The sequence below is a fragment of the Podarcis bocagei genome (assembly GCF_964188305.1).
Source record: "Podarcis bocagei genome assembly, chromosome: 4".
Classification (NCBI taxonomy): domain Eukaryota; kingdom Metazoa; phylum Chordata; class Lepidosauria; order Squamata; family Lacertidae; genus Podarcis; species Podarcis bocagei.
The window spans coordinates 100,082,607-100,104,565 of NC_138128.1; the positions used below are offsets into that span (position 1 = coordinate 100,082,607).

The following is a 21,959-nucleotide window of genomic DNA, read 5'->3' on the forward strand; positions in this document are numbered from 1 at the left end:
GATGGGGGGAAGACGGAGTGGAATACCTCCTAGCCAGAGAGGGCACCCGGGCAAGTGCTAATAGCTGGGTGCCAGACTACGCTTTGGAGGAACCCCTGCTCAAGGACGAGTTTCATGCCCTTTTCCCACACAGACCCATGCCAGCAGGCTTCTTCGACGACTGGTTGTTCACGCCCACACTTTCCTCCAGCACGTTCCATGGCTTCGACTCGGACGGGGAGCCCGCACAGTGCACACGTTCCCCAGAGGGGTCACCGGAGGGTTCGGCGTCCGACACCTCGTATTGGTGGGACGATCGGCCAGAGGAGCAGTGGCGCCGGAGGTGGCTGGAGATGCCAGGTCAAGCGACCGACGCAGAGACTGACATGGACGTGTGCGGGGAGGATCTCGGTTTCGAGCACGGCGGCACTGAAATGGAGGCGGAGCAGCTCAACGTTGACGAACGCGAGGAGGAAGACTCGGAGGTCTTCAGTTGGCGGCCAGCGACGAGGAGCGAACTGTATCCGGCATTCACTCCTGTGATGATGGAGCACCCAGCAACCACCCTTGAAAGTGGGGAGGGGGGAAGGGGGGGCTTCGAGGGGGGGATGGATGTCAGGGGTTCAGGAGCAGAGACGCAGAGAAGGGAGGAGACAGAGAGCGAGGGGGAGGAATACGAAGGAAAGATGAGTGGGGATGACGAACCGAGATCGCCGAGCTTATCCAGTGAGTCCGAGGATTCCCAGAAGGGAGCGCCAGCGGTCAGAGCAAGGGGGGAAAACAGGGGGACACCCCAGGAAGAAGGGTCCAGAGAGGGATCAGAGAGCAGCAGTTGGAGATCGGGACCCACGTACCCAGCCGGGAGCAGCGGGGAGGAAGGGGACCAGATATCGGGTTCCGGAGGCTTTCAGAAGGAGGGAGGGCATGAGTCAGGAGTAGTCACGCCCACCTCGGGGAGCGACGAAACGATCAAGAGGAAGGTGGAGAGTTGGGCGCGCGCGCCAAGTTCAAATGTAGCGGAAGCTGGCACAGTAAGCAGCCCAGAGAGTGAGCCAGGTCCCAAAGCCCGCCGCAAGGAGGCGGAAGGGTCAGGGGGGTCCGCGTCAGAAGAGAGTAGGAAAGAAGAGACCCCGGGGGGCAGAAGGACCCAGAGACGGAAGGAAAGGCGCAGGAGGTGGAGCAAGGCTAGGATATTAAGCTGGTGTGCTAGAGGCGGAGACTCAGACGGGTCTTCGCCGGTCTGACCTAGAAGAAGTAGGGCTGCACGTTGTAGTTTGGAAATGGAACCTGTAATCCAATAAAGACTCTTTTAACCTGAACGCTGGCTAACGTGGTCCTATGTGAGCTGGGACTGAGTGGCAGCCCTGACATCAGCCTATTATATATTCTCATGGGGGTGAGCATGCTTAATCTACACATTAGAGCAAAACATCACACCTACAGAACAAGGTAAGAACCAAAAAGCCAGGTAACATCAATATCAGTGCCATCCACTGTCCTCAAAGATATAAAAGCTTTTCTAAAGAGGTTGATTTTTACCAATTACTCAAAAGACTCCAAAGAAATGCCTATGTGAAATTTTCTAAGCAAGGCAACTCATAGGAAGGGCACTACAACTGAAATAGTCCGGCTTTCTATAACCACTGATGCAGATGTCTCAGATGTCTCAAAGGGTCCAGACCCAAGTCTTTTGAATACAAGCACAAAACTTTGAACTGAATGTTAAAAGAATGTACCTCTTGTATGACTCTTGAATGTTATGACAGGAATCTAATTAGCCACAATATTTTCCCTTCACATCTTATGAAAAGGAATTGCTCGTTATCATACAAACAGGCTCTACGACCCCAAACTAATTGTTACAGAAGATCTTACAGCCTCCGCTAAAGACTGAACCTTAATTGCAACCCACATTTCCTTCTGACAATCCTTGCCATTGCTAACTAAGGGGCTATTAGGGAGCTGATCCTATGCTGGACCTTCAATGTATTTGCACAAGTTGCTACAAAAGTGGCCACGGTTTTAAGAGTGGCAGTGGAACTATAAATGCAGAAATGGCTAGTAGAATACTAGTAAAACTCCACCAAAGGTATTTTCAGAACCAACTGATTCTTCTTTTAAATTCTCGAGATTCTAAATTTTGTAGCTTTAATTTATGTTTTAAATTTCTGCAATATTTTATTATAGTGAGCTGCTCTGAGTCCTGCATGCTGAAATATTGGATGTGAGTTTATAAACAAGCAAACAATCATAGCAGTTAAGGAATTAATATTTGGGTTTACTTATAAAGCCAGTCACCCTATGGCAGGTCACAACTCACAGGTTGAGAAACGACGCTCTTAAAGCCTGCCATGCGCTGATCATCACTGAACCACTAACCACCATTTTTGAAATTGTGAGGAGCCTGTGCTGACAGTTGTGAGCTACATGCCTGCCATGCGTGGAGAGATGCACCCAAACTTCCCCTGCAGCCCAGAATGAGGCAGAGGCCCTAAGCCGGCCGTTGCTTGGCTGTGAATCTCCATGACTTTGCATAGGGCAAACTGCATCGTTTTCAGGTAAGCGTGGCAAAGGAGTCTGAAAATCCTCCTGTGGCAGGCTGCCTATCTCACAAAAGGAACTGCCATTGAACCTGCATGCTTCAGGATGAAGCCTCATGAAACACTTTTGGCTTTCCCCCTCCTCTTTGTTGTCTTGTCTGACTATCCCTCACTGCTGAGAAATGTGCCCAGGAGAGGCGAGGAGGTCAGAAAAAGAAGCACCAAAAACCCAAATGGCTGCTGCCTCTGCAGCGATAAAAAAAGGTAAAGGGACCCCTGACCATTAGGTCCAGTTGTGGCCAACTCTGGGGTTGCGGTGCTCATCTCGCTTTATTGGCCGAGGGAGCCGGCGTACAGCTTCCGGGTCATGTGGCCAGCATGACTAAGCCGCTTCTGGCATGGAAACGCCGTTTACCTTCCTGCTGGAGCGGTACCTATTTATCTACTTGCACTTTGATGTGCTTTTGAACTGCTAGGTTGGCAGGATACAGAGCATTAAAAGCACATAGTGTTTCTCCAGTGGTCACAGGCATTACTGAAAAGGTGGATGCAATGGTCACACAACCATATTACAGAGAACATGCAAAGGTAAGGCCATTTCTATTAAATAGTAACAGCACTGCTGCTTAAGTGATGGCTTTCCAGTCAGGAAGGCATGACCATTCTCAACTCTACAACCGCCAGAGGTTTAGGAAAATGCAGTGATTTACCAAAAGACCTTACTGGCCCTAGTCCAACAATGGACAAATGCAGCCGGCAAGTGGCTTGGACTCAGGCCTCTCAGATACTTGACAATCACACCAAGCAATTTTTCTTCAGGGGCACACGCACACTTAAATCCAACCCTCTCCAGAATGACAGATGAATGTTATTAGCATTGGCTCATTTCTGTAGAGATCTGAAAGGAAGCATTATTTCTTTTTAGTATTCCAGGGTTTGGGAACTTGCTTTATTAGAAAAGTTGAGCAACCAGTTACATATTTCCAAGGGACCATGTAAAAGATTGGCAGAGGTTTGGATTGATTTTATGACATACGTCGATAAGGAAGAACAGTCTGCCACCCCCCTCTGCTTATCAATGATATTCTTCTCTAAGATTCACCCCACCCATGGCACAAATGGGTTTTATTTCATTCTGTGTTTAAAAGCATACTCAGTCTTCTATTTTTGTTGTACTAGCCTGTTGTGTACATTTGTTGCTGTTGATGATGATGTTAGTTCCTCTTTTGCTTTCAGTCACATTTCTTGCTTTAATACTATTTGTGATTATGCACATGCAGGATTGGCTAGGACTATGTGTGTTTGCAGCTTGCTTCCTTGGGTGAATGGCTGCCCGGACGATTAAGTGGGTTGACTTGCTGGTACCTAAACAAATGATTTACTCTCTGAATATCAGAACACACAGCCCATTAATAAAGGCAGACAATTCACGAAAACAGTATTTTTACCTGAGGTAGCACTGCTGGTCTTTGTCCTGCCAACCTCTGCAAGGAGCTCACCTGAGGAACTGTAATCGGCACAGCTGCAATGGTTCCCAAAGCCTGCCAGAAGAAATGAATTTTTCAGGATTTGAAATAGTCCAAAGAGAGTTGTCATGAACACGTGTTTTTGCCTCACTGCAGCTTTGGGCCAGCTACCGCTGCTCATGGTCTAGCCTACTTCATAGGGTTGTTGGGAAGATAAAAAGGATATTTATTTATTTTATTATATTCCACCCTTATCATCAAGTGATCCCAGGGAAGGTCACAACAGTAAAAATACAGTGGTACCTCGGGTTAAGAACTTAATTCGTTCTGGAAGTCCATTCTTAACCTGAAACTGTTCTTAACCTGAAGCACCACTTTAGCTAATGGGGCCTCCCGCTGCTGCCGCTTGGTTTCTGTTCTCAACCTGAAGCAAAGTTCTTAACCCAAGGTACTATTTCTGGATTAACGGAGGCTGTAACCTGAAGTGTATGTAACCCGAGGTACCACCGTACACCAGAAAGTCAAAAGAAACCTTTGGTGCTCTCTGTGACACACTTAATCAGAAGATGGCTGGTTCAAGTCACCCAAGGACATCTGTGGGCAGGATCTCTCCATTGCGGGGGTTGGACTATATGACCCTTGGGGTCCCTTGCAACTCTACAATTCTCTGATTCTAAAACCAGCATGGTGGTGTTAAGTTCTCTCCCTCTGTTCTTTCCTAAGACAAACCAGGTGGCTAACATGTGGCTTCTTTAAATCATCCTCCATTTCCAAAGGCTTGGAGGAAGATGTCGTTTTTTATCTGGCACTGAAAACTAATTGAAGTTGGTGCCAGTCAGGGGCAAAGTTACTCCACAGCTGGAGGGCCATCACTGAGAAGGCTCCATCCAAAGCCTCAGCCCCACAGGCTTCACTTGGTGATGTAATGACAAAAAAAGAATAAACCCCCTGCCTGCCACCATAAGTTGCCTAGAAGAAGGGCTGGTTCAGGTTAGACAAATGAAAGACAAACTTTATGAACTGCATATGTTTTAAAGGATTCCTTCAGATAGAGACTGTAGTTTAAAAACATGAATACTACTTCCATTGGAATGCTGCATTTTGAATTCTTAACCTTTTTTATGTCTGCCTCACACAGTATGAATTTTTGTGTATCATTTTCACATAGGAAAATATGTCTACTGCACACATAAGAACAGCATCGCATAAGTCTGTTTCACTGTAGGAGAAAATCCTGATTTTTTGTGGGTGCCTGTGGTATTCTAATACAGTGGTACCTCGGTTTAAGAACAGTTGGTTTAAGAACAATTTCATTTACAAACTCTGCAAAACCAGAAATAGTGTCTTGGTTTTAGAACTTTACCTCGGTCTAAGAACAGAATCCAAATGGTGGAAGGGCACTGGCCTCATTAGGGAAAGTGCGCCTCAGTTTAAGAACTGTTTTAGTTTAAGAACGGACCTCTGGAACTGATTAAGTTTGTAAAGCGAGGTACCACTGTACAACATAACAGACTTGTGTTAATTCACCTGATGCAATGGCACAGAACACAAAAGTGATATCCACATAAGAAATATTTTGTGTGCTGCAACCCTAAGAAACACATACCACCTTTCCTTGTTTCACATCTAATCAGAAGAAATTACCAATATTTAATAGCTTTAATAAAAAGCAGAAAATGTATCAAATCTCCTCTTTCTATTCTTCAGTTGCCTCCTTTCCCCAATACCATGGTGCATTTATCTGGCACAACTCATAACTCTAGAAACTGTTCGATCACGAGTTGCATCCATGGGTTAGCTCTATAAAACAGAAACAGCTTTGCTTGTTTGTTAAACACACACACAGCGGCCAAAAATAATAAAAAAGGGGAGTTGAAGGGGAGAGGAACAGCCAGACAGCTTCATTGTACTGCCAAGTTCATTTCTCTTAGTATCTGTGGACTAGGAGTGCTGGCTGTGTTTTCCAATGAAGCTATCATTAGTCCTGTCACCTACGCTTTCAGAAAACACTGTCGATTTATTTCCCTGAAGAAGTTCAGAGTACTGTAGCTGCCTCTCAGGAGAATGAAAACAAATTATGGTATTCCTCAGTTATGAAATTTTTAGTACCGAACGATACATGCTTAATGTTTATCAGCCTCTTAATATCAAAGCTTGATGGTTTAAATATTTCAAAGGCAATGCAAGCCCACGTTGAAACAATGAAATGCTGCAAAAGTGGAAATCCCACGTTCTCTTTATTTTTAATGTTAACTGCCTTAATTTGGCTACAGTATCTGGATTCTATGTAACAAAATCTTCACACCTTGATAGAAGAGTGGCGCTCTGAAGCCCTCTCTAGTTTTATTCTCCACCGAGGTAAGTTTGGGAAAAGGTAGGTAGTGATGCAGATAATATCATGGGGTGTGTGGGCCCCATTTAGGACTGGACTGGACTCAGGGGCTTGATCCAATCCTAAGAGTATTTTGAGTTGAGAACCAATGAGACCTGGGACATGGGATGCTCTACGCAGCACCATGTTCAGACTCACCCCTGACAAAAACAGTGTAAACACAGAGTGGCTAGAACAATACCTTGAAGTAGGTAACAAAACCTGACAGAAGACAATAGTATTTACTGGTTGTTGTTCTTTTTTAAAAAAATCTATCGAGTGGACTTGGTGTTCTTCCCACAAGGGAGATTTCCATAAAAAGGATCCACTACCCCAAAGGCTCTATTTCTAGTATCAAGCTAGTCTTACTTCAGAGGCCCATTTACGGCTCTCAACTCAGGGAGGCATTTCCTAAGGTATTTCCAAGGTTGTCTAGGGTTTATTTTTGGGGTTTAAACCCGTATTTTAAATGTTTTACGGAACCCAACTGATACCTAGCAGAGCTCTAATGTCGGTGTGATGTTCCTTAAGTTTAGTACCAGAGAAAAGCTGTGCTGCTGCTTTCTGGGCCAACTAGATTTAGTTTGTGTGCTGGGATTTAGTTTTTTCATATTTCTTTCAAAATAATTCATTTGTCAGCATTCTGGCAGCACTAAATAAATTATTTACATGAAGAACAGGGAGTGCAGATACAGTTAGTCTCCCATAAGAATTTCCAAGCAGTTTTTGCTGCAACATGTTAGCTTAACTCACTTTATTTTATTGAGGAAACAAAAGTCCTCAATACATAGGGTCAAAGGAAAAAGAGTAGAGACAAAAGGGCCAGAAATCTGAATTAATGCACTCCCACATTGCATTGAAGTTGCCCAGAATGCAACACTAAAAAACTAAAATTATGGGATAAGATGCCACCATTTTTATACTGCAGTACTCTGAAAATATACACTGAAGCTGCATGCTGAAATTTGAAATATAATCTTTTTTCAATCCCACTCCCTCACAGGATAAGGAAGAGATTATATTCAGGAAAACCATTACAAAGTCATGAGACCCAGTTGGCTCTTCACACCAACTCCTGCAGGGTCCTTTTTTGAGTGGCGTCACCTGGAAATGTGGACTTAATTGTAACCTATCTCTAGAGACAGGAAAACATCATCATTTTTGCTGGTAGAACAGCAAACACAACAAACCCTTTTCTGTGTGTAGTGCTAACCATGACTGCACAGTCCAAATCACCTTTATTTCTTTTTTGTACCACTATGGTTGATCCCCCCACCTCAGGCATAATAAGCGCTATAGTCCTACATTTGTCCAAAACAGACACAACAGATTGATAATACTTTGAAGGGGCAGAGAAGCAGCAAAACATCAGCATGAAAGGAGAACCATCTGGGGTGAGAGAAGGTGAGCCCCCAGCATTTGTGCACGCCCCTTTTTGGGTAGGTGTGACTGAACCCCTCCAGTCCCCCTTCTTTACTTGTTTATTATTTAAAAAATGTGTACCCCACCCTTCCATAAGCAATGTCCAAGACAGCTAACACATTTAAAACCAATAGTACCTCAATAAAACTATTAATAGCAAAGAACAGAGAGAGCTGGGCAGCAAACTCCGATAACATCATGAAAGAAGCAAATCAAACACACCAATAACACTGAACATTACCTACACAGTACCTTGCGCACTAAATATATCAGAAAGATCAAGCAACTAACTTCTTATCAACCAAATGCCTTTTCCGCAGTGGAACCATCAGAGGATGAGACCTCAGTCCCAGCCAGCATGGCCAATGGTCAGGAATGATGGGAGCTGGCACCCCATGGGCTATCCCTGCACTAACATATCCATACCTCCATCAATCTACACCCACACACTTTCATCCACACATACAAGCATACTCTCAACCATCACTGGTCCCAAGAATTCCTGGGATGCATACGGAAAAAGGCTACACAGCACCATCATGGCAGCCTAACATGGTGAGCCTGCGCCATCATCTAAAAAGTCTGAGCCTCCAGCCTCAATCTGGTGTCAGATCCTCTTCTTCAGGGTGCTCTACGGAGTGCCCTTGCTCAGACTGGATCTCAGGCGACTCTCAGATGCGGTCCTGCTGACCCATTTCCATGGACATCATTGCCCAAGGTATCTGGTGTCTGGAACACAACACCTACACAGGCATTCTTAACTTCAGAGAGCATTTGGCAATATCCGAATGCAATCAAACAGAACGTCAAGTCATGTCCCATCCCCAGAAGGGAGTGGGGAGTGTTATCACCCACTGTCTTTCCTGACCCCCACCTGGCAACCTGAATAATGTAGGCACTTCCCTCATGTCAGTCATTTCAACTGCAGCTTTTTGTCATTCCTTGCTGCCATTCCACCTCTGTTTTACGTTTCTGAAAATAGGCATATTTTCCCTCTCCTCTACATTTGTCAAAAGGAGCAAACCTGTGCACATTCTTATGAACCTTTAATTAACAAGCTGAAAAGACATTTTTCTGGCAACGCCTGACCTTTAAGCACTTTGTATGAATTTATTGATACCAGCAGAAACAATAATTTAAAAGGTTATTTTATGAGTGCAGAATAGTTTATAGCAGCACTTTCGTCAAGATAAATGAGTTTCTTATTACTACATTTACGGCACTAAGCATTTTAATAAAAAAGGACTATAAAAATCAAAAGATAACTTCAAATCTCTTCTCTATCTGCAGCCTACATGCAGTCAATACTGACCCCTTGAAATGTCTACATTGCCGTGCACTTTAAAGATAGAAGGGGGAATGGTAGTGGAGGGTAGAAGGACGCTATCAAAATAATCCCAAGCAGAAACTGTTTGGAAACTGCAGATGTCAAAACTGAAAGTATAAAAAAGGAGCATATATAAAATATTTTCCCCATACATATTTTAATACATTGGTTTTAAGAAGTACTTAAGATTTTTCAAAACATAAATATATCTGGGCTGAAACTAACAGCTTGGAGCCTTGCCTAAATATATTATTTTTACAAAACCTGCATTACACCTTTAGACCTGTGCTAACCACAATCTTGTGCCGGTAGCATGATTTCCTTCCCCTCCTCCTGTTGTTGCCATTATAGTTTTCATATATTTATTTATACCTCAACTTTTTCCCTAACAGGAACTTGAGGCAGCTTCCAGATAAAAATAAAGGGGAAATGATAATTTAAAAACAATAACCGTATTTTTTGCTCTATAAGACTCACTTTTTCCCTCCTAAAAAGTAAGGGGAAATGTGTGTGCGTCTTATGGAGCGAATGCAGGCTGCGCAGCTATCCCAGAAGCCAGAACAGCAAGAGGGATCGCTGCCCTGGTCAGCAATCTGACTGTAGCTCTTTGAGCCTGTTGAAGTTTCGGGGAGCCCCACCTGGAGTGCATTACAGTAATCCAAACGGGATGTAACTAGAGAGCTTGTGGAAGGCTCTCCCCAGGGAGACCCGCTGGGTCCCTTCGTTTGCACTAGGCAAAAACATGCTCCCAGGCCTTGGGCTAATTCAACAATCAACATGTTGAGTTTAGAATTGAACTTGTTGAGGGCTTTTGGGGGGGGGGATTTTACCCCAGGACATAAACTGCCACAGGGGCCGGCAGCCATGTCCAAAGTCTGTTTCGGGGGCCTAATCCGGCCCACCGGTTGGTTTAACCCAGCCCCTGTGGCAGTTTATTTCCTGGGGTAAAATCCAAAAAAACCCTCAACAAGTTCAATCCTAAACTCAACAAATTCAATCCTAAAAAAACGCTCAACAACTTTGGGGTAAAATCCTAAGAAAAGGTTAACAACTTTCGTTGGCCCTCACGGCCCTTCACTTCATCAAATCTGGCCCTCTTTGAAAAAAGTTTGGACACCACTGATCTAAGGCCTTTTTAACTAGGGTGGGGGCGGTATTGTCACCAGCGTACTGGAATTGGAAGGAAGGGACTTTGGTGCTACAGACAGCACCAGCTCCTTCAAGTCAGTGCAAATCCCTCAAAGAACCAGAAAGGGGAAAGAAGCAAATGCTGCACAAATGACAGAGTGCTACTCTAGGTTAATTAGTTTTTTATCTGTTTATTACATTTACACAACACAAGTTCAGCTCCTAGGGCAGCTAACAAAACATAAAAGCACTAAAATCAAAGTGTGATCCAATACATGTCTTCCTAGAAGCAAGTTCCAGTGAGTTCAGTGTAGCTGATTCAACATCAGTATTACAGCCATAGTTGATAAAAACACTAAAATGACAGCAACTACAGGTTTAAAAAATTCAAAATATCTGAATGTACGGAATATAAAGGAAATGTTTTATATTGTGTAACAAAGTGAAAGTAAACTAAAACTCATTTGATTCTATTATTCTTTCCAACAGCATGCTTACTTGTTCATAGACATTAAAAAATTGAGCGCTTGAATACTGCCCAGTTCAACAAGTTTTTTAAATTATGAATGTTCTTAAAATTTAAGCAAATACAAAAATGTACCCAGACATATAAAAAAGACAGATATCAGAATACAATGGAAAAAATCCCTCCTCGTCCTAAAATTTCCAGTTACTTCAAGAATAAACTTAGTATCAGGTGCAAAAAGAGAGGAATAACTTAGTACTGATTATATATTCTCTACAGTTACAAGATGGAAATTCAAGTCATGGCTGAAGGCAACAGTAGATAAATTTTAGTGTGCCTCTTTTGCTTAAACCTAATCCATTTCAAGGAAAAAGCAGTGTGCTCCTCAAACTGCACCAAATAATAATCAGCAATGGTGTAAGAAATCAGTTCCCTGCCAAAGGGTTAAGGGGCTGTTAGTTGCCAAACTTTTTCATTATCAGCCCGTTACTGAAAATATATACCGGTATATGAATCTGCTTTCTCTGAGGGTGTTTCCCCACAGTAAAAAAAATATGAGATTGTTAAAATTACCTTTCATGAATAACTGTAGTAAAAATCTGATGTTGTGACTGCTAATCATTTTCTCAAAGTATGTATACATTTCTACAAGCAAATACTGCTTCCTGCTGCAAAGACACCTAAAGCTATTTTAAAGATGTTTTTGTCTGCTACATGTTCAATATTGGAAACAGAATGGATTGTAATGTGGTACTGACAGGGGAACAGATTACTATGGCAACAGCAAAGATGAAAATTCTTAACCTGAATGGATATTCACTGAAGTAATTGCAGGGTGTTTGGTTTTGTTGTGGGTTTTTTTTTATTTATTTAAAAAAACCCATTCTACATTCATTTTACAACGAACACAGAATTCAACCTTGAGCTTGATTTATATAAATGCCAAGTGCTAAATGCAACCTTTAAATGTAAGCTGACTTTTAAAAACTTGAGGAACTGAACTCAGTGATCGCCCTTTGTTTTGAAAGCTTTATTTTCCACAAGCATTGCAACTATTTTTATTCACAGAAAAAAAACACAGCCTTTCATGTGGAAAGCCACATTTCCCTCCTCCTTTCCCTCATGTGGAAAGCCACATTTCCCTCCTCTTTATCACAAATGTGAACGTGATTTTCAAGTTTTAACTAACATATCGATGTCTCTTAAAAGAAAGCACCAGTTCAGGCCCCAATTCTGAAAAGAATTTAACCCAGGCGTTTTCAAAGATTTAAAAGAAATCTGCTACATACTACAGCAATCTGCATGAGACAAAAAACTTTTTAGTGTGTTGATTTTCAATTTATATTACTTATGTTACAACTTATACAGGGATTTAAATGAAAAGCAAACTATGCATTTTCACAGGACATAAAGTTAAATATTATCATGGAAATTTTCATTTCAAAAGTTTACAAAGGAACATGTTTCTGTAAGTTTGTGAGCTTACTTTTCTCGGCAAGGTTTGATTTGGTGGTGATAGTTCCCAACTCCCCTATGTACTTCTTACATAGGAGTAAGGGGACTGCTTAGGTTGATCCACCCATGGAGACTTATGAAATCTGAGTGATTAAGCAAAATTCAAACTGATAAATTTATAGAAACACGATCATTTGCTAATTTTGGGATTGAAAGTTTCCATGTTACTATTCAATCTTATGTACCGTATTTTTCGCTCTATAACACGCACTCAACCATAACACGCACGTAGTTTTTAGAGGAGGAAAATCCGTAGGCATGCCACCCGTAGGCATTCCCTCCATAACACGCACAGACATTTCCCTTTACTTTCTAGGAGGAAAAAAGTGAGTGTTATGGTGCAAAAAATATGGTATATAGTCATACCTCAGGTTAAGGTAGCTTCAGGTTAAATCTTTTCAGGTTGTGTCTCGCAGTGACCCGGAAGTAATGGAACGGGTTACTTCCAGGTTTTGCTGCTCGCGCAGACGCTCAAAATGACATCATGTGCATGCGCGGTGAATCGCGACCCGCGCACGCGTGGGTTGCGTTCTGCTCAGGATGCGAACAGATCCCGTTCGCATCCAGAGGTACCTCTGTAGTTTGCTTTCTACTTAAACCCTTTTTATATGTTAAGATTTATGTTGTTCCAATACTAATTTGGAGTCTATTGAGGGTTGAAATTCTTTACAGCAGTGGTTCTCAAAAGGTGTGGAAAGATTCAAGGGCAATCAAAGAAACATTTAAACATTTCAGTGTAGCGTAGTATAATATCCACGCCTCTCTTCAGGAGCATTAGCTGATTATATCACAAATTACATCACAGCTGGCTATTCTTTTACAGTTCCCCATGGCTTATTGTTGTGAATGGGGATTTTCAACTCTGACAAATGTGAAAGATCAGAAAAGAGAAAGTGTTGAAGAGATGAGACCTCGTTTGTTTCAAATTAGACCTATATAAATAAGATTACCTGGCCAAAGCAAGCTTGCTTCTCTCATTGAGTATGCGAACATATGTAAGAGGCTTGTTTATACAGTCGTACCTTGGTTGTTGAATGGAATCCATTCCAGAAGTTTACTCGACTTCCGAAAACATTCGGCAACCAAGGCGCGGCTTCCGATTAGCTGTAGGCATTTCCTGCAGCCAATCAGAAGCTGCGTCCGACATTTGGTTTCCAAAGAACGTTCGCAAACCAGAACACTTACTTCTGGGTTCGGGAGCATTTGGGAGCCAAAATGTTCGGGTCGCAAGGCGTCAGGGATCCAAGTTACAACCATTATTACCTTATGGGAATGATTCATGCTCATATGTAGCCCCATTGTTTCACAATTTCTCTGTGTCCTGTGATGATATGATAAAATAGTTGTGCGCTATGTTATAAATCAAGCTCTGGTAGGAGTGGTTTCCTCTTCTTTCAAAATTCAGTGTGGCATAAGCAATTTTTTCTTCTGAAAATGTGGCCCAGAGTAAAAAGTTTGAGGACCACTGCTGTATAGTATAGTATAGTATAGTATAGTATAGTATAGTATAGTATAGTATAGTATAGTATAGTATAGTATACACTTTATAGTATAGTACACTGTTTCAGGTCCTGCCTCCCTCAGGAGCTCTGCTCTCATCTCAAGGCTTTGTGTATTCCAGTGGGGCAGCAGAACACAACCCAGTGGGGCTGTGGTGGCCCCTACAGCTTCTGCGACCGCCATTACTGTCTCTGGGATTGGGCTGGAACCCCAGGAGCTTTTGAGTAGCATTCCCAATATCTGAGAACATGGGCAGGAAACCCCTTTGGGAGCCGAGGTTGGAAATATTATGATCAACCTGTCAAGATGCTTCCATGAGGTTTTTGCAGATATGAAGCTGGAAAATGTCAAAGGCAACTCTCTGCATAGCTTGTGTGACTCAAAGCATGAGTAGGAGTTGCTCCCTTGTACACAATGGTATCTCAGTAACTTCAATAGATCGGATGATTCTGATCATATGTGCTTCCTTGCTAAAAGTGACACTAGCTACTTCTTCACCAAAACTGGAGAGCACCGTAAGAAAAAGTCAGTTCTCATATTTAAAGAACTGCTTTACAGTCATGATCCCAATTCACCATAAGCCTTGAAAACAGTTGAACATTTTTCTTCAGGTACTTTAAGTTAGCATTTTTATCACCACCATTCTTGGCATACAGAAGAGATGCAATTTTCCCTGTGGTTCAAATGAGGTACAGTTCTCCTCAACAAAGGAATTTTACAGATCTTTACACTTCCATTCTTTGTCTACAAAGATGCTGCTGTCAATAACCAGACAATCTAAATCGGTTTCCATGAAAGAATTGCCAAACTCTCAACGAACACCCTGGGATCTCTCTCGTTTACTGGATGATGCCTCTACCAAACCTCAATTAGGCAACGTATCTCTGAACAACTATCACCCAGCATCTCAGTACAGTGGTACCTTGGTTTAAGAACAGCTTAGTTTATGAACAACTTGGATTAAGAATGCTGCAAACCCAGAAGTAGGTGTTTTGGTTTTTGAAATTTGCCTTGGAACATGTTGAGTGTGTTCCATTTGTAAATGGAGTCCCCTGCTGCTATGGGAAAGCACGCTTTGGTTTAAGAACGCTTTGGTTTAAGAACGGACTTCCAGAATGGATTAATTTCGTAAACCAAGGTACCACTGTACTGCATTTTGTCTGCCCCATCGTACTTGCCTATGTAGTGCTCTTTTGCTCATGTACTTTCCCCCCTCGTGATGGGAACAGGTGGTCTGTTCTGTGACGTAAATTGTACAAGGCAACTCCCAGACTGAAGCTTTGCCATGTCCATCCTCCTCCTGCTCAGTTTCATAGTCTGATGAGGCTGCTTTTGATTTATAATGGACACGACTACAGGTGCCACATAATACCGGTTCCACATTTCTAAGGACTTGATCATTTAGTATGTCAGCACACACTAAACTTTGGAACGCCCTACCTCTTGACATCAAGCAGTAATGTGCTCTTTTTGGTGCCTGCTAAAACATTCTTGTTTAGACAAGTCTACCCAGATGCTTAGAAAGCTGAGGTAATTTTAACCTGTTTTAGTATTTTAACTTTTGTATGTTTAAAAGTAGGGTTGTGGTTTTCTCTCTTGAAATTATTGTTTTTATCTTTTTGTAAATTGCATTGAGGTTTTTCTTAACAATCAAGAGGGGTATAAATTTAATAAAATAAATAAGTAAAATTTAAAAGCACAGAGTATTGTAAAACATGGAGGATTATAACATAACATGGAGGATTGGCCCCCCCTATCAGCTAGTAATGTGTTAAAATGAAATTTAAACAGAAGATTGTAATTTATATTTATATATAAAATAATTTAGATACTGCCTTTTGGCTCTCAAGTGCCCCAAAGTCTGTTTCCCACTACAATTGTCCAATTAACTTAAATATGTTTTTCAACACCATGGTAGAGCTTCAGAACCAAAGCCATTTAACACACTACTGCTGAATCAGGATTCGTGTTTCTTCCGCCATGCCTCTATTTTCAAAAGAAATCTTAGAAAAGAAAGTTAGTAGAAATGTCTGCAATTCCCCCAAAATGCACCCAGGATTCAACATTCCAGTTATGAATCATTCAAATCCCTTACAACCTTCTCCAGCAGGTATATGGTGGCCTCTACTGGATAAGGGGAGGGGGATCATTGATTTGTTTTTTCCTTTTTCCACGAGATCTACAGATGAAGGGCAGTATTCGCCTTCTTCTTCTTCTTCTTCTTCTTCTTCTTCTTCTTCTTCTTCTTCTTCTTCTTCAATAAAATTAAGGCAACCAGGGAAATTCCAAAGCTTTTCATTTCTGAAAATTGTGTATCCTTCTGGAGCGACTCTCCGAACTAGGGGCGGGGGGCGGGTGGCACCGCTTTGCAGTGGTTCCAGTCCTACTTGGATGGTCGTTCCCAGAGGGTGTTACTTGGGGAATGCTTTTCAGCCCTGTGGAACCTTCAATGTGGGGTTCCGCAGGGCTCAATCCTATCCCCCCACATTGTTTAACAGCTACATGAAACCACTGGGTGGGGTTATCCGGAGGTTCGTAGTATGTTGTCAGCAGTATGCTGATGACACTCAGCTCTATTTCTCCTTTACATCTGCAAGTGAGACAGTCGAAGTGCTGGACCGTTGTCTTGCCTCGGTAATGGACTGGATGAGAGCCAACAGACTGAAGCTCAATCCAGATAAGACTGAGGGGCTGTTCCCTAGACCAGATGGGTGGGAGGTTGCCTGCTTTTGAGGAGCAGGTTTGTAGCTTGGGGGTACTCCTGGATCCTTTGCTGTCACTCAAGGCTCAGGTGGCCTCTGTGGCCTGGAGTGCCTTCCATCAGCTTCGGCTGGTGGCCCAGCTATGCCCCTATCTAGACAGGGATAACCTAATGTTGTCTATGCTCTGGTAACCTCAAGGTTAGATTACTGCAATGCGTTATACGTAGGGCTGCCTCTGAAGACAGTTCGGAAACTTCAGCTGGTGCAGAATTCAGCGGCCAGGTTGCTCACCGGAGCAAGACGGTCTTGAGCATATTAAACCGATCCGGACCTCTCAAGGAGGAGACACACGTAGGAGATCATCTTCTGAAGCCCTCCTACGTGTGTCTCCTCCTTGAGAGGTCCGGAACGTGGCAACACGAGAACGGGGCCTTCTCTGCAGTGGCTCCCTGTCTATGGAATGCTCTCCCCAGGGAAGTTCACCTGGCACCATCATTATACACCTTTAAGCACCAGGCAAAAACATTCCTTTTTAACCAGGTCTTTGGTTGACCTGATCAACATCCCATACCCTTTTAAAATGTGGCTCTTTTTGGGGGGAGTATTATTAGGTTATTGCTTTTATATACTGTGATCTTTTTATGTGAAGCGCCCTGAGACCTCCGGGTATAGGTCAGTATATAAATTCAAATAAGAATAAGAATAATAAGGATAAGCATATCTCATACTCTGTTGCTCTTAAGAAGAGGTGGGGGAGGGTTCATCTAACAAGTTATTTTCAGTGGGAAAGATTTAAATGTGATTAATAAACTTATGCAAATCAATCGGCTGTAATGCTATACACATTCATCTGGAAGTAAGCCCCACTAAACTTACTGGAGCTTACATCTGAACAATAACGAATAGGATTGCAGCCTAAAAGTGTATGTGTCTGACTGGATCATGTTCAAGAGATTCCCCACCCGGCCACAAACCAAAAAGCTGGTACATCTTAGCATTACTAGAGATTCCAGCCATCCAGAATCAGTCTTCATATAGTTGATTTATTCCCCTTCTGTCATTGCCTCCAGAGCTGTAAACAGAGCTAACTTTTAAAAACATTGACATTTTCATGAATGCTAGCCTGGCAATTTACATGAGGCATAAAACAACCTCCAAGTACAATGAAACAGCTGCAATGCGTTACCATTTTAAAGAGGGCCCTTTTATTTTCTGAAGTGAATCAAAGCTCTCCATGGGGGTTATTTTGATTGGCACCAACACAATGAAGAGCTATTCCTAGGATTCATTTGAGCAGAAGAATCCTAACTTTCTCTTTATGGGGTTTCCTTTTAGGTATGTGTTTTGTTTCTGTTTTTTAGTATAAAATGCTTCATGGGGAAAACACGCCCATTCCACCTTCACTCTTACACTTCTGTAACTGTTAATTCAAGAGCTGTGGTTTAAAACCACTGTCAGGGGGGGAAAAGTACTAGATTATTTCAGCATGGAAGTATTTGCAACTTCCCGACACAAATCACTGTCCTCTTGAATTAAGAAAGCCAACTGATTTTGTTCTGAACCCATGCAAATGGAACTTTAAGGGACTGCACTGAATACAGTTTTGTTTCTTTCTCTGTAAAGGTGAAGGTAAAGGACCCCTGGACAGTTAAAAAAGGTAAAGGGACCCCTGACCATTAGGTCCAGTCGTGACCGACTCTGGGGTTGCGGCGCTCGTCTTGCTTTATTGGCCGAGGGAGCCGGCATACAGCTTCCGGGTCATGTGGCCAGCATGACTAAGCCGCTTCTGGCAAACCAGAGCAGCGCACGGAAACGCCGTTTACCTTCTCTCCAGAGTGGTACCTATTTATCTACTTGCACTTTGACGTGCTTTCAAACTGCTAGGTTGGCAGGAGCAGGGACCGAGAAACGGGAGCTCACCCTGTCGCAGGGATTCGAACCACCGACCTTCTGATCGGCAAGTCCTAGGCTCTGTGGTTTAACCCACAGTGCCACCCGCGTCCCCCTGGACAGTTAAGTCCAGTCAAAATCAACTATGGGTTTGCTGTGTTCATCTTGCTTTTCAGGTCAAGGGAGTCGGAGTCTGTCCAGACAGCTTTCATGTGGCCAGCATGACTACTGGTTCACAGAAGACTGTGATGAGTGCCAGAGCACATGGAAACATCGTTTACCTTCCTGCCGCAATGGTACCTATTTATCTGCTTGCACTGGTGGGCTTTCGAACTGCTAGGTGGGCAGGAGATCGGACAGAGCAACGGGAGCTCACCCCGTCACAGGGATTCAAACCGCCGACCTTCTGATCAGCAAGTCCAAGAGGATCAGTGGTTTAGACCACAGTGCCACTATTTCTCCCTTGCTATTTCTCTGTTGCTAGTTACTGATAAAATTTTACATAATTTATATGTCATAATTCATCTGACTAACAGGGAGCTTTTGCAATGCAAAGGAGACTGGACCTACAGAGGAATCCCAACTGGAGCCAGGGACGAATGAACCAGCACAGCCACCAATCGTGCCTTTTGAGGATCCCCAGCACTTTGGACCCTGCAGATCTGAAGCTTCCAGGGCCCTACACCCATGGCACCCTGTTTTGGACCTTCCTGCAGGCTACTTCAGCAGAGCTTGGGCCTCTATCACAGTGGGATAGTGAAGGCTGGCAGAGACAGCGGCACTCCCATTTTACCCATGCTGCAGCCACCTCTTTCAAAAAAACACCAGCAGCAGCACCATTTTCTGTGCACCAGTTAGATACTCTGAATATTAAGTGTTATTTAAGTACATATAAATAAATATATGGTGTCAGTTGTAGGGCAAGTGGAGATGTGGCTGCAAAGGAACAAGAGGGAGACTTAAAACGCACTCCTAATTGTTCATTGGCAAGTGGAACTTGTATTTGGTGCCTTTAAATGTGGTGCCAAAGGCAAGGCCAGCCAGGAATGGTTCCCACTCATGAACTCCCAAGTGGAGCTGATCCCTGCCAAAAACAGGGCTTGAGGTCGGTGCCTATCCACTGACTGGCAGAGAGTCCAAGCCCCACTTGGATCAGCAGGGATCTTCTTCCTTTGCAGCACAGTGTGTACTTAAGCCATGCTGCGCAGGAAGGGGGAGCATCTGATAATTGACAGGCCCCACCCATCTGTCAAAGTGGCTTGCCAGGAGTGCGGGAGCTCCAGATTCAATTAACATTCTGCGCATGTTCGGGCAAGTTGCTTGTTCCCTAGGACCAGTGCAGGATTCTGGAGGACTCTTTGATTACCCTTGTTTCTGGTTCTCAATCTCCAATTTGATACACAATCCAGCTCAGCCTCTCTCAACCTTGGGTCCTCGGATATTGTTATACTGCAGCTACCATCCATAGCTAGCAGGACCAGTGGTCAGGGGTGATAGGAGATGTAGTCCAACAACATACAGGGACCCAAGGTTGAGAAAAGCTGCTCTAACCTATAGGCCTGCTGCTCTTCCTATCTGCTGCAGTCCTCTGCCATACCTGCTTCTTGTGGGTCATTTTTGCCAGGGCCAGGCAGCTTAGTCAAAACTTAAAAGCTAATCATCATCTGAACATGCGCCAGCAATGACTCATTGCTTTGAGCGTCTAGCATGATGAATTTGGATGGTACAGGTGCAAAATCAGCATATAACCATATAACATTCCCAATTGAAATTTGAAGTGATAAATTTTGGGATGTGACACTTTTCCTTGGAATATATATTTGCATTACAAGCTTGGAAAGTTCATACTCCAAATCCATTATTTTTGAACCTGTCCATCACTAACTGGAAATGTCTTCTTGCTAAGAATTGTAGGGCATAGACTATTTGGAGAATGAACTTTCCTTTATGATTCAACTCTGTCCTGTGAGGACAGTAGTAATCCACATTTAAAATTAATTTCTTTGGCAGTTAACTATTGTTCAAAAAATTACATCATTCTAATATTCAAAGACTTGCTACCTAGTGTGGTTATTTTAACAACAAAGGACCTAAATTTTTGATTTTCATTCTTTTGAAACTCTTACCTAGCAGTGTACTTACACAGAGCCATGACAACCAGTCATTTCAGACACAGGAGAGGTATCCTCTCCACTTTGTCAGTGAAGACAGCAGGTTGGAATTCTAAGGTACAGAAAGAATGTCTTGCACTTTTACATAAATATTAAATAGTTTCTTGGAGTCAGGCACTGATGAAATTTGAAGGCCTGCTTACAATGGCTGGAACTTTCCTGCAGTTAAAGGCCGGAGGGCAGCCCATAGGAGATTCAGGTATTGGGTAGTTCATAGGAAGTTAAATGATAATCGTGAGCAAATAAGCTCTGCCATATAAATGCACAATGATCTAGTTATCAGTGTTTGGGACACAGGCCCTATTTCCATGTTGCTAACTAATTTATATTTTTCACCAAAAATGCCAAATATTTCTCCATTTCTGTCTGGAGTAATGTCAACATGTCTCAAAGTCTTAAGAACAGCCACCTTAATTTACTACAGTGAAGGCTGGTTGCTTCAACATTCATACAGAGAGCAACAAGGGAAGGATGGCAGTTCTTCACTTATAAAATCTAAACATTTGCTGTCAATTTGTCTCTCAGCTTGCTGGAAATGTTATGTAAATTAAACTATGAAATGTTAAATCGCAGGGGCACTTTAGATTCCAGTAAGGAATTTATTGTTTTTAGCCTTTAAGAGCCAATGAGAACATATTGCATTCTGATTGTATTTCACTCTTTTCGGCTTGTGAGCTGCTCAGATAACAGTGCTATATAACAATGCTCATAGAAAGATGAATAAAATACTGTTACATTTGAGTCCTGACACATGCTTCACCTCCTTCTTTTTTAGTTTGTCATTGCATTCCTAGAGTAAAGGGGCAATCAAAGTTCTCTCAACAGCAGCAGCAGCAACCACCACAGTCTCCTTGCCTATTAGATTGAGAGGCGTCTTCCCCTCACTTAAAAGCCACAGCTCAACAAATATGGACACAGCCTCAGATCTTTTAATAGCACATTTTTATCCTTCTGTCCCAAAAGGTAATTCTTCATGATATGATCCTGAATGCAAATTAGCCAAGTAACAGGCACAAAAGGTAGCTAAGCGAGAGTATGTTAATTCCTTCTCCTGTGTAAAAAATCTCCTTCAAACAAACAGAACAGGAGTATTGAGGCCTTCTGCAAAGGTGGAAACTTCATTTTGTTATAAATCATCTCCCAGAATGTCTTAATCCTTGGGCATGTCCACCAAAGGTGAAAGAATGTACCTTCAGTCTCATTACATTTCCAACATTTATTGTCGGGCAAATGGTAAATTTTTGCAAGCTTGACTGGTGTCATGTACCACCTATAAATCATTTTCATTAAATTTTCTCTTAGGGCATTACATGCCGTGAATTTCATACCCGTGGTCCATAACTGTTCCCAGTCAGCCATCATTATGTTATGTCCAACATCTTGTGCCCATTTAATCATGGCTGATTTCACCATTTCATCCTGAGTGTTCCATTTCAACAGCAAATTATACATTCTTGACAAATTCTGGATTTTTGGATCTAA

The 21,959-nt window shown here is 42.7% G+C and overlaps 1 protein-coding gene across 12 annotated transcripts in view; it reads right to left on the reverse strand.

The window, feature by feature from the left end:
- PHF21B (PHD finger protein 21B) overlaps positions 1 to 21,959 on the reverse strand; it is a 188,451-nt gene that overhangs the window by 38,800 nt on the left and 127,692 nt on the right. For all 12 annotated transcript variants that reach the window (XR_014007554.1, XR_014007555.1, XM_081191692.1 and 9 more), the window contains one exon: positions 3,968 to 4,060. Coding sequence is in view for 10 of the 12 variants with exons in the window: in XM_081191692.1 (XP_081047818.1) it covers positions 3,968 to 4,060 (93 nt within the window). In the remaining 2 variants the exon portion in view is untranslated. The remainder of the gene's footprint in view (positions 1 to 3,967; positions 4,061 to 21,959) is intronic.